Here is an 11891-nt window from a genome sequence, read left to right as displayed (position 1 = left end):
ATAATCGGGATGAATCTGGATTCGAACCCTCAATCACAGGTTCCTGGCGTGCCCAAGGGAGGCAACTCTTCACAGCGAATCGCAGCGCCTTAGACAACTGGGCCACCTGTGCCCCCTTCATACCCAAAGAGGCAGAGGGTGTAGGCTAGTGGTTAAAGCATTCGCTCGTCACGCCAAATGCCCAGGTTCTATTCCCCCACATGGATACAATTTGTTTGTTGTTTGCGGTAAACAACAAACACTCATTATTTTTTTGTTTGATTGTTTGTTGTTTAACGTTGCACTCATTAATATTCCAGCTGTATGATGGTGGTCCGTAAATAATCAAGTCTGGACTAGACAGTCCTGAGATTGACATCATGAGCATCAATCTGTGCAATTGGGATATGCTCATATGACATGCATCAACTAAGCCAGCAAGCCTGACCACCTGATCGCCTCTTAGGACAAGATTGTGTTGCTGAATACCAATTCTATCCTGGATCTTCATGCGTCACATAGATACAAAGTTTATGAAGCCCATTTCTGGTGTCCCCACTACTGTGATATTGCTAAAACATGGGGTAAAACCATACTCACTCACTTGTATTCTAACATAACTTAAGAAAACAAGGTGCTCAAAGTGAAGCCCTTTCCCTCTCCATTCTCAACATAGTCTCTATCAGATGTGTTTGGCTTATGTTGGGCCCGACTTGGCCAGGTATGTCAAAATCAACTTTAACACACAGATGTATCATCAAATGTGTTTACATCTATAGACAAGTATTAGATCTACCTATATACCACTTTATAATGTCCAGTTTTTTACTGGCTGTATCCTCCAAAGGGGGTTAGGGGGCACGGGTGGCCCAGTCGAAGGCGCGGCGATTCGCTGTGCAGAGTTGCATCCCTTGGGCAGCCAGAATCCTTTGATTGTGGGTTCGAATCCGGTCCGCCCCGATTAGGTTTGTCAGCACCATACCCGTGCTCGTGGGTTTCACCAAAGTGGTAAACGTCTTAGACCTGCATCACTTCGTCTTTCCTCCCAGATTAAGCTGACACACCGTGATATAACTGGAATAATGTTAAAAGCAGCGTTAAACCCAACTCACTCACTCACTCACTCACTCAAAGGGGGTTGACTAGTGTAAAATTATTGTCCCCCTGAGAGGATATCGTAAGTCCATGTCATTCAAATAATATTTCTGCCTACTACTCTTTTAGATTTTGTATTTGTATTTTTACTTGTGGCTAACTTTGCATACAATCGCCAGTTGCTGAAGGGATGATGTAAATCCTGCTGGGGTCCATGCAGGTAGCAAAGGTACTGTAAGTCCCCATGGTCCCCAGTATGGTGGTCTACCTTCAGTTGCTGACGATCTATAACCCGTTTTTATCTTGTATCGTTATGTAGAGTTCTAGTCTATTTTATGATTCAGTACTATTTTTATATCTTTTTCTGTGATAAATCTAGTTACTTTACTGTCCTTCGTTGACAGATTTTTATATAAGTTTCAATATATGTATTATGTTTAACGATATGGCAGAAATATTGCCGATGTGACTTAAAATTTTAACTCAATCACTTTATAATGTCAGAGTACATCGCATTGAAAGAAAACTGATCGTTTACACAAGGGAAAATTCTCATCTATCAAAAATATACAATTTTGTATATTTGATAGATCCCACTTTGATATTTCCAAAAATATACAATTTTGTATATTTGATATATCCAAAAATATACAATTTTGTATATTTGCTATATGCAAATTTTACCAATTCAGCGTTCAGTTTCTTTTTACTTTAGCAAGGAATTCTTTTGTTTCATACAGTATGTGGTTGATATTGAAAATATCACTGATGATTATGTACCTGACAGTATTCTTGTGTATGTGACAATAATATTTAGTACTATTTTCATTAGAACAAATTTGTTTGGAGGGATATTAAATAATTTGTTTTAATTCATGATGACAGCATTTTACATAATGGAGAAATAGAACATTTAGTCAGACTTTTGTAACAGAAAGATCAATAATAATATATATAATATGTACACCAGCCTTTTTGTTACAGATAAGAAGATCTATACATACATTAGACGATAGAATAGGTGAGGTGGGGTGAAATTGGGTTTAACGTCGCGTCCAAGAATATTGCACTTATATAGCGACGTGCATGCACGTGTATGTGTGTGTGTGGCTGCTTGTACTAGTCCGGACTGATGCCGATTTATAGTGCTACGTCACTGAGATACCATGCCGCAGTTTAACATGGATACCCCACTCAGACACAGTATACTGACTCCGAGCCGACCAGTCCTTGTTTTAGCCCCTTAATGCCGAGCGCCAGACAGGGTAGACGATAAAATAAATATAATAACATGAATACCTGCTTTTTGAAAATATGAATATATACAATCTATTAATATGTTACATATGTTTTAATTAAGCAATATATAATGTACAACAGAGGCAATCTCATCTTTTCATATTTTAGAGTATCTCTATGAATTTATGGTTTCTACCCGATCCCCGTCGAATTTCTTAAATTAAAATGTTTCAATTTGTAGAAAAAAATTGTCTGGGTTTGTCCCGATCGGTCGAATATATGAGACTGAAACTATGAGGTATTTATTGAACATGAAGAACGATTGTTTTAATTAATACAGATCATTGATGAACGAAGATCACTTGATAAATATTTATGTTGGTGTATGGATGTACCATGACTATTGTTAACGTTTTTATGAATAAAGATCATTGATTAATGAAGATTACTTGATAAATATTTATATTAATGATTATTAATTATGTTTGTGTATGTATGTTACTGTGGCTATTGTAAACGTTTTTTATGAATAAAGATCATGAATATTGTTAGAATCATCAAGATAAACTAAATCTTTGATAATATATATATTTGATAAATTATATACCGTATTCGACGTAATAAGCGCCCAGGGCGCTCTCAAGATTAGAAATAGGGGGCTCTTATTAGAAAGGTATTTTGGTGGGAAAATAACAGAGTTGAACGATAAATTTCGTGGTTTATTCTGACAGCCTCAAATAACAGATACGACAGATATATTTTTCCAGAATTTAATTGCCCATAATTAAGGGTGCATATAACACACGAGTGCGTATTATACACGAATAAATAAGTCTTGTGTACATTGATCAATCGGAAGGGGTGCTAATTTGGATTGTTCACAAGCCAATACACTAATAAATATCGCCGTGGGCGCTTATTACGTCGAATACGGTAATTTAGTTTGACCGAGGCATTAATTATAAAGGTGTTTATGAGTGAAGTTTAGTAAAAATAATAGTTTTCAAGTTGCTCGTATGCCGGAATGTATACGTGGTACGGGTGATTTTACAAGGGTGGATGCTAAACAGCTGTAGATGCAGATAAGGACATTGACGTCTTATATTTCTTTGCGTCACTCTATCAGACCAGCGGGTTCTGTCCGATATCCGTTATCGGGTTGACCCTTGGCAGTCTAAAGACAATGGAACGTGGTCGTTAGTTGTAATATTCCCTTACTGCACAATTTCCATTTCTTAATATGTAGCATTTAACATGATACAATATTTGTCAAACTTTGTCCATTTTCCCCATGCTAAATGATCTAGTTCCATCTGTATATATATCCTGGGAGTCAATGTAAGTCTTATCCGGGCCGCTCGGAGACTCGGAAATTTTATGGCCGCTAACAATTTTACTATTGTCAGCTGGATTGCAAGCCACGAAGTTCGCGCTGATGGCGAACTCATGTTGTCTTCTGTCACAGCATGGAAGACATCAAAGAGCAAGGACATATTCACTGATATGTTATTCCATACATTGAACTACGTTTGGTAGCTCTTACTTAAAATTACTCCCTTCTCGATCAGGGCTAAGTTCGCTTATAATCGGCCCATAAGCATGGGCAAGTAATATTTAGGTGGTCGATAAGCGCGAGATTCTCGTGCGAAATGCACATGGAACGTGTTTCACGTGCACCAAGCAGGTGTGATAACACGTGTCCGACTGTTCTTGGCAATCTTTTTATACATTATTATCAAAACAAGGTTGTTCAAACATGTGAGGTGCTTGTGCTTTTGAGTGAATGCTGACCTTGGTTGAAACAGGATAGGCCACTCAGGTGCTATTCGTTTAAATCCCCCCCCTCGAGGTTTAACTGACCATTTCAACAGTAAACCTGGGATCCGAGTGGTCTATCCTATACATACAGTAGACCCCCTCGAAAAAGCGCACACGTTTGAAACTGTATGTTCATGACATGGAGCAGACGCGACTGGGAGCGTTCTTGACCCCCGCTCGGCGTGGGGAGGTGATTCCTCAAGCGAAGCAGCATGGATCCTACACTGCTAAAAACAAACGCCGGTCTGGCAGAAAAAGAGCCCTCTCCGAAACAGCTGTCGAGGTAATGTTTTATAAGATGCAAATATTGTCGTCCTTAACGGCAAGTGCAAGTAAAATAACGCCGTTCAAAGCAGTAAAATTAAAAAATGTATTCTTGCATTACCGTTATTCATTGCAGAGTATACCACTAGTCACATATACCCCGTTCACGTGCGCCTCTATACATATGTGTGTATATGTGCATGCATACGTGTGTAGAAATACATATGTGAGTGTACTTGTCATGTGAACGCGTTCACTTTTGCGTATATTTACACAAGAAGCAAATTTGCATCGTGTCTGGAGCAGGTGCAAATGTAATTTTGCACTGTATGTATATGTTGCAATGTGAACGTTTATGTCAACGTAAGAGGATGATCTAGTTAATATCTGTACTTTTTCCAACGCCAAACAAATTGTCAACAGTTGCCAACTTTTATGCGTATGTACAGAATAGAGCGGACGGTGTTTACTTTTGGTTTCAAGGAGTCAAAACTTTGTGTACAAATTAAATCAAACACGTTGCTTCACGCGGGAACGTTCGGTGAAGTAACTCTCTTCTCATTTAACTTTGATTGGAAAAAAACCTGTTTTGTGTTGAAAGTCGTGAACAGACTGACGGATATGTGTGCCTTACACAATTTACATACTTTATTTACACACCTAAGATACTTTTCATGTGAACGCATAGTACAGTTACATATACGTACGTATAGTTACACATGTGTAAAATTACTTACGTTAGTAAATGTTGTTCATGTGAACGGGGTATTAGATAATCTATCACATCTGTGCGACCCGTGAAGATCCGGGGTAGAATAGGTCTCCAGCAATCCATGCTTGTCGTAAGAGGCGACTAACGAGATCGGGTGGTCAGGTTCGCTGACTTGGTTGATGCATGTCATCAATCCCAATTGCGTGGATCGATGATCATGACGTCAATCACTGGATTGTCTGGTCCAGACTTGATTACTTACTGACCGCTGTCACATAGCTGTAATATTGCTGAGTGCGGCGTTAAACAACAAAACATCTGTGCGGAGACCATCTATTGTATGGTCTCTGATCTGTGTAAACAATGGAGAATGTCACCAGTTCCTATGCGGTATTTTGTGGGTGGAATGAGCGAGTGACACTGATGGTTTGCCCATAAGAGGGGTTAAACAGAATTCTTGTGTAATTTTGTTTACGAAAACAATGGGCCCTGTACGCTAGTATGAATCATACGTTTATTAGATGATAGTCACAATCAAGTCGTCATTGTATTCATCAACACAATAATGTACAGGTAAAACGTTAATGTGTCAAAAAGTAAACGTTTTTAGCATGTTTAGCGAACATATGAACATGTAGTTAAAATTAATCACCAACATGCATTTGTTAAGACTAAAATGTTTAACACATCTGAGCCATACTTTTGTTCTTGCTTATGTCATGTCATGTCATGGACATGTCTGATAATTTCATATTTCATATTTCAAGATTATTTGATTTATTTTTTATAAATAATCCCAGAGGGAGAAAAAAGGGCCATCTTCATCTTCCTTTTACAAATCGCAGAAAGTATGTAAAAATCAAGGAATCTCTAAGCACCTGCCGCTATTACAACACCGCTTAGACATGTTGTTGACAACCAATCAGTGAACAGGCTCGCTGACAAACAAACATTAGACAGCAGGTCTATTTTGACCAGATTGTAGATTTTGAAGAGACTTAAATACAATGTATATTTGTAATGCAAACTTTATTCTCCTCATACCGGCTAGACACTAGATTTGTTTTTTTATACTAATATATGATACTGCCTTAAAATGTGTCCATCTCGGCAGTGAGTGATGATCTCTGGAATGTCTGGAAAGTTATATTTTATGACAATATCCTTCAACACAAATACAGTCAAGTACGGTTATAACGAACTCAAAGGGACTACTAATTTTAGTTCGTTTTAACCGTAGTTCGTTATAAGCATATATACAGCATAACTACAGCAAATAGTCGGGACCAAAAAAGTAGTTCGTTATATCCGTCAGTTCGTTATAAGCGTGTTCGTTATAACCGTAGTTTACTGTATACTTTCTTCATGTTGTACTGGAGTACACATACATGAACAATAAAGGCTAATTTGTAACATGGCAGAAAGATTCCGGTGTCATCGCAGTGACAACCTCTGATCCGCCGCCGATTCTCGAGGACAGCTCGACAACGCCACAGACAGTGTCTACACACAAGAGAAAGAAGTATCGTCGCCACAGCCATGCTGGGAAGATGGAGACACTGGCGTTGACGGAGGAACAAAAGAGTCCTGCCAAAACCACCCTACACCAGAGCCCCTCGCCCACACACAAGCCAGAGCGCACAGTTGGGTCAGGCAGGGTTTACGGGTAATTATGTTGATTCAAGTTTGTGTTGTTGTTTTTTGTTGTTTAACGCCGCACTCAGCAATATTCCAGCTATACGACGGCGGTCTGTAAATAATCGAGTCTGGACCAGACAATTCAGTGATTGATATGAGCATCGATCCAGGCTATTGTTGAGTGGGTTTGATTTAACGCCGCTTTTAACAGTATTCCAGTGATATCACGGCTTGTCAGATTAATGTGGGAGGAAAGCCCGAAGTGACGCAGGTCTCAGACGTTTACCACTTCGGTGAAACCCACGAGCACGGGTATGGTGCTGACAAACCTTAAAACATAACCGGGATTCGAACCCACAATCATATATTTTTTGCGTGCTAAGGGACGCAACTCTGCACAGCGAATCGCGGCGCCTTAGACAACTGGGCCACCCCTGCCCCCCTCCAAGCTATTTGGATACGATGACATGCATCAAACAAGTCAGCGAGCCTGATATATTCGCATATATTCGCCATTTACGCCAAGCATGTTCGCCATTTACGCCAAGCATATTCGCCATTTACGCCAAGCATATTCGCCATTTACGCCAAGCATATTCGCCATTTACGCCAAGCTTTGGTTGCTGAAGACCTATTCTACCCCGGATTCACGTTTGTGAAGAAACAATCACTTTTATTTTTTAACAAAGAAATAAAGGCAAGTGAATGATGCCTGGGTTTCAAATCAAAGTGTGGCTAAAATGATTTCCATAAGCAGTTACTTGCCTGACGTTTACCAACTTGACCAATCGTTTTGATCGGTTGGTGATTTCAAACTCACGAACGAGAGAGAATTTTTATGCTAGATTAGTGATAAGAGAGGAGATGGTCATGCCGACACGGTGGCGAAAGGGTCCAGGGTAAAAATCATTATAGAAAGGCGATATAATTCTCTGGACAGTCGAGGATGGAATCAGTGGATAAATTAAATGAGGTAGCCTTGCGATTCCCACAAACTTCATACGTGTTTTATCTTACATATACTTCAGAGTGTTATATAACCCGTGAAGATCCGGTTAGAATTGTTCTTCAGCAACCCATTACTTTTTTCCTGATGCCGAGACTAGACTTGCCTTTTTAATCTACATTGGTTTAGTTTTCATGAATACATATATGGATATATATGTATATTTTACAGTCATGATACAGGAATATCTATCAGACAACAAACGCGACCAACATCTAGTCTCTAAAATGAATCAATCTCATTAAAATCAGATGTTAGTTCTCGCTGTTGTTTAATGAAATTGTGAAATGAACATATCGTACAGAAAAAAAAGAGGTTTATCTATCAGAAAAATATAATAAAAAGGAGCCCAGGTATACTGCAGTAATCTAGACTTGCCAAACATTATAGACTTGCATGGACTGTGTTTGATATATTTGTCACAGGGTCTGTAAGAGAGACTATACGAACCCTTGCAGTTGTTAGTTGTAAGAGGCGACTGACAGGATCGGGTGGTCAGGCTCGCTGACTTGGTTGATTCATGTCATTGTATCCCAACTGCGTAGATAGATGCACATGATGTCAATCACTTGATTGTCTGGTTCATACTCGATCGTTTACAGACCACCGCCATGTAGCTGAATATGGCGTCAATCAATAATCACACGTGTTGTAACTTATACGTACCTCTCTTCCAGGAAGCACACCGAAGACAAGATAGTAGTGTATGTTTGGGAGCAGAGGGATCTGGAGCTCCCCCTCTCTGCGAATCAGCTCCAGGAATACGCCAGGCAGGTCGTGGGTGGCAACTTCAAGGCTTCTAAGTCATGGCTGAGGAGATTTCTCGCCCGGAATGAGCTGACCCTCCCTGGATCACTAGAAGATAGCGAGTGACTTTAACACCGCGAACAGTACTTTAAAGCACACGTGGAAAACCCGAGTTATCACAGGTCGAAGACAGTTTGATGAAACTCGTGAGCACGGGTATGCATTCGTGACCAACTAGTGTTATTCCGGGACAAGCCGAGTCTTCTTGCAGGTTACGGAAAGGGGCGAGTGGTGACGAATGCACCTGTGTGGTGCTGCTTGACCATGGGTCCTGAACATGGCGGATCTAATTCGAACCCGCGAGAAGCGGAATCCGACATGGGTACATTTACCAGAATATTGAATGTGGGTTCAAGTTATCCTCAACCCAGCCTCCCCTTAAACTTTAGTTTTGTGTTGTGTTGACCAGTGTATACCCCGGGGAAATAATCAAGCATCACTCCCTTATTTCGTACATTCCGACGTCCGTGTATCCATTGGACATATCTACATATGTTATATTGGCCTTATTTGATAAATATTACTACCCGTGAAGATCCGGGTTGGAATAGGTCTTCAGTAACCCATGCTTGCCGTAAAGGGGTACTATGCTTGTCGTAAGAGGCGACTAACGATATTGGGTGGTCAGGCTCGCTGACTTGGTTGATGCATGTCAACGTATCCCAATTTCGTAGATCGATGCTCATATCAATCACTGGATGGTTTTGTCCAGACACGATTATTTACAGACCGCTGTCATATAGGTGGAATATTGCTGAGTGCGGCGTACAAAAAACGACAAACTAAATGTTTGAAATAATAACATCTGGAATATATATCACATGGGGTGGGGGGTGGGGGTGGGGGGGAGGAAGTGGTGTGTTGGGGGGGGGGGGGGGGGTGTGGGGGGGAGTATTCGTGAATCATTACGCAAGGAGTTGACAGTTCTTGTAACTATGGCCGTTTGCGCTCAGACGGAACTCAGTCGCAAAATGGCCACGAGAGGGCCACGAGTCGCTATTCGGCATGTCCCGGAATAACATGAGTTAGTCACCAATGGGCGATTTACGCGTCATCGTGTCCCGAGGGAGTGGTCCGTTGCTCATGCCTTCAGCCACCTGTTTGCCTGACCGGGACGGGTTACAGGCCGCCATAAGTGATTGTTGCGCAAAACATCAGACAAGGGCATGTTCACCCAAGTTTAGAAATGATACTTGTTTCATTTAATCTGGTATACTGTAACGGATGTAAATGTAAACTCCATTATAATATATACTGAACAAAAACAGTTAGGGATCATGAATATATTATGAAATTATGTGCTCAAGCTTCACTACAAAAAAATATCCCCGCAAATCTTCATGATCCCTAACTTGTTTTGTTCAGCAATTAGTGATTCTCGAAGCTGATTGGTCAGTGGAACAAAGATCAATTTTCATTGGACAACGGAACTATTTTTTTCTCATCCCATTCATTCACAAATCCACGCCTTTCCCTTCAGATGTTTTACGTGCTACAATCTCACTGATTCGAGATTTTTAAGACAAGACACATAGTTTCATATTAACAACATGATTTCACATTATCAATTTTTCCTTTTATTTCACATGATTTTCATTTTACAGTAAAAACCAAAACTACGTCCCCGTTTGTAAACAAACATGGCTGGCCATTTGAGACCTGTCAAAGTAAATGACCTCGTTAAAGCGGACGGAGATCTGACTGACATGAAAAGTTATTCGTATAATTCAACCTCTGAACACATTTAATGTCTTTGTTGTCAAAACTGCATATGGCCAGATTGAAGTTCCAAGATTCAGATTTTTGATGTTGCCAGAAACTGACGAGATCTTGTCAAAACAAGCTTTGATTGAAAAACCTGATGAACCTTTTTGGAAACCTGTCTTCTTTATCAATGCTAGATAGTGTACGCTGTGTAAATCGGACAGAAATATAACTGCAATAATGTGATCTTTACAATTTTTTAACAGAACTATATTTTTCACGCGTAACAACACGTTAATTGAGTAATGCGGTTGGAATGAGTGGACAGTGTTTTTTCACACGCGGATTGATACAAAACAGCTGATTCTTGATCGGCGACAGTTGATTGTTTTTTTCTTGAAACATGTCTTTAATATGAATATGGGTAATAAATAGAATAACCCACTCGGTACGAGTGATTACGGAAAATATGTCACTCGTGAAATTAATGTTTTAAGTTCCTCGCTAAAGCTCGGAACTTAAAACATTAATTTCACTCGTGACATAAGCCCATGGGATTTAATTAAATTTATAAGTCCAGTTTCCACCCTTGCCGAACTAGGCTGGAATAACTGGGCTCGATCGTAGCGCAACCAGTGGCTGTTACCAGCTGTGTCCCTTCTAAGCCCCTCCTATGGACCAATCAGATTCCACCTAAAGCTCGGAACTTAAAACATTAATTTCACTCGTGACATATTTTCCGTAATCACTCGTACCTCGTGGGTTATTCTATAAGTAGCAAACGCAAGTGATACGAGAGGTGGAATCTGATTGGTCCATAGGAGGGGCTTAGAAGGGACACAGCTGGTAACAGCCACTGGTTGCGCTACGATCGAGCCCAGTTATTCCAGCCTAGTTCGGCAAGGTTGGAAACTGGACTTATAAAGTCAGTTAACTCTCCAATGCCTCGGGAAGATGAGTTGAGTGGGCGAGTGGATGTTTTATGTCATAATTAGCAGTGCATGCATGTGCACGTCATGGCATGTATGGCACCTGTCAAAAATGTAACAAGAAGCCAATATCGCAGTTATGCGTGTCATATAGTATGACATTTTAAACGCATATGACCTGTTTTAAGGGCCCAATGCATCTTGTAAATGTGGAAATCTTTAACGGTGCTCAATTAAGCGCAATATGTTAGTTGGCCATAAAGAGGCGTGCTACTGCACAAGTTAAATATACGGAATGGGAAACAACTCAATTTTTGAATTTAATTAAATCCCATGGGCTTAAAAGTATTTTATTTTAACATTTTAAGCCCAGGGGCTTAATAACGAGGGGGCTTAAACGTGAAGTCCCGGTACCTCAAGCGGCAATTAACCAAGAGCATCTAATTAACTACGCACTGGCGTCAACGTGGATTATTTTATATTCTATCACGTTCTCTGGTGATTTACAAAAGGAACAAACAGCGGCATGGCCACTTGTAATTTGAAGCAACCCAGGCGAACATATGTTTGTCGTAAGAGGCGACTAACGGGATCGGGTGGTCAGGCCAGCTGACTTGGTTGATGCATGTCATCGTATTACAATTGCGTAAATCAATGCTCTTGCTGTTGATAACTAGATTGTCGGGATTCTATACTCGAT

The 11891-nt window shown here is 40.3% G+C and overlaps 1 protein-coding gene across 1 annotated transcript; it reads left to right on the top strand.

Moving 5' to 3' along the window:
* Positions 1 to 4270: 4270 nt before the first annotated feature.
* LOC139447924 (uncharacterized) lies at positions 4271 to 8624 on the top strand. Its single transcript, XM_071229415.1, has 3 exons — positions 4271 to 4414; positions 6529 to 6773; positions 8429 to 8624. The coding sequence occupies exons 1-3, from the start codon at positions 4271 to 4273 to the stop codon at positions 8622 to 8624; spliced, it is 585 nt and encodes a 194-aa protein (XP_071085516.1).
* The last annotated feature ends 3267 nt before the right edge of the window (positions 8625 to 11891 follow it).

This window comes from Haliotis cracherodii, unplaced genomic scaffold (assembly GCF_022045235.1).
Source record: "Haliotis cracherodii isolate W230 unplaced genomic scaffold, xgHalCrac1.p SCAF_10, whole genome shotgun sequence".
NCBI lineage: Eukaryota > Metazoa > Mollusca > Gastropoda > Lepetellida > Haliotidae > Haliotis > Haliotis cracherodii.
The sequence above is the reverse complement of the archived record's forward strand: the minus strand, read 5'-3'. Positions and strand labels throughout refer to the sequence as shown.

Bases quoted from the DNA above. Each gene is read 5' to 3' on its own strand.
- LOC139447924 (XM_071229415.1), top strand. From the start codon at position 4,271: ATGGAGCAGACGCGACTGGGAGCGTTCTTGACCCCCGCTCGGCGTGGG. The intron at 4,415-6,528 runs GTAATGTTTTAT...GTAACATGGCAG, and splicing joins TCTCCGAAACAGCTGTCGAG to AAAGATTCCGGTGTCATCGC. The intron at 6,774-8,428 runs GTAATTATGTTG...CCTCTCTTCCAG, and splicing joins GGGTCAGGCAGGGTTTACGG to GAAGCACACCGAAGACAAGA.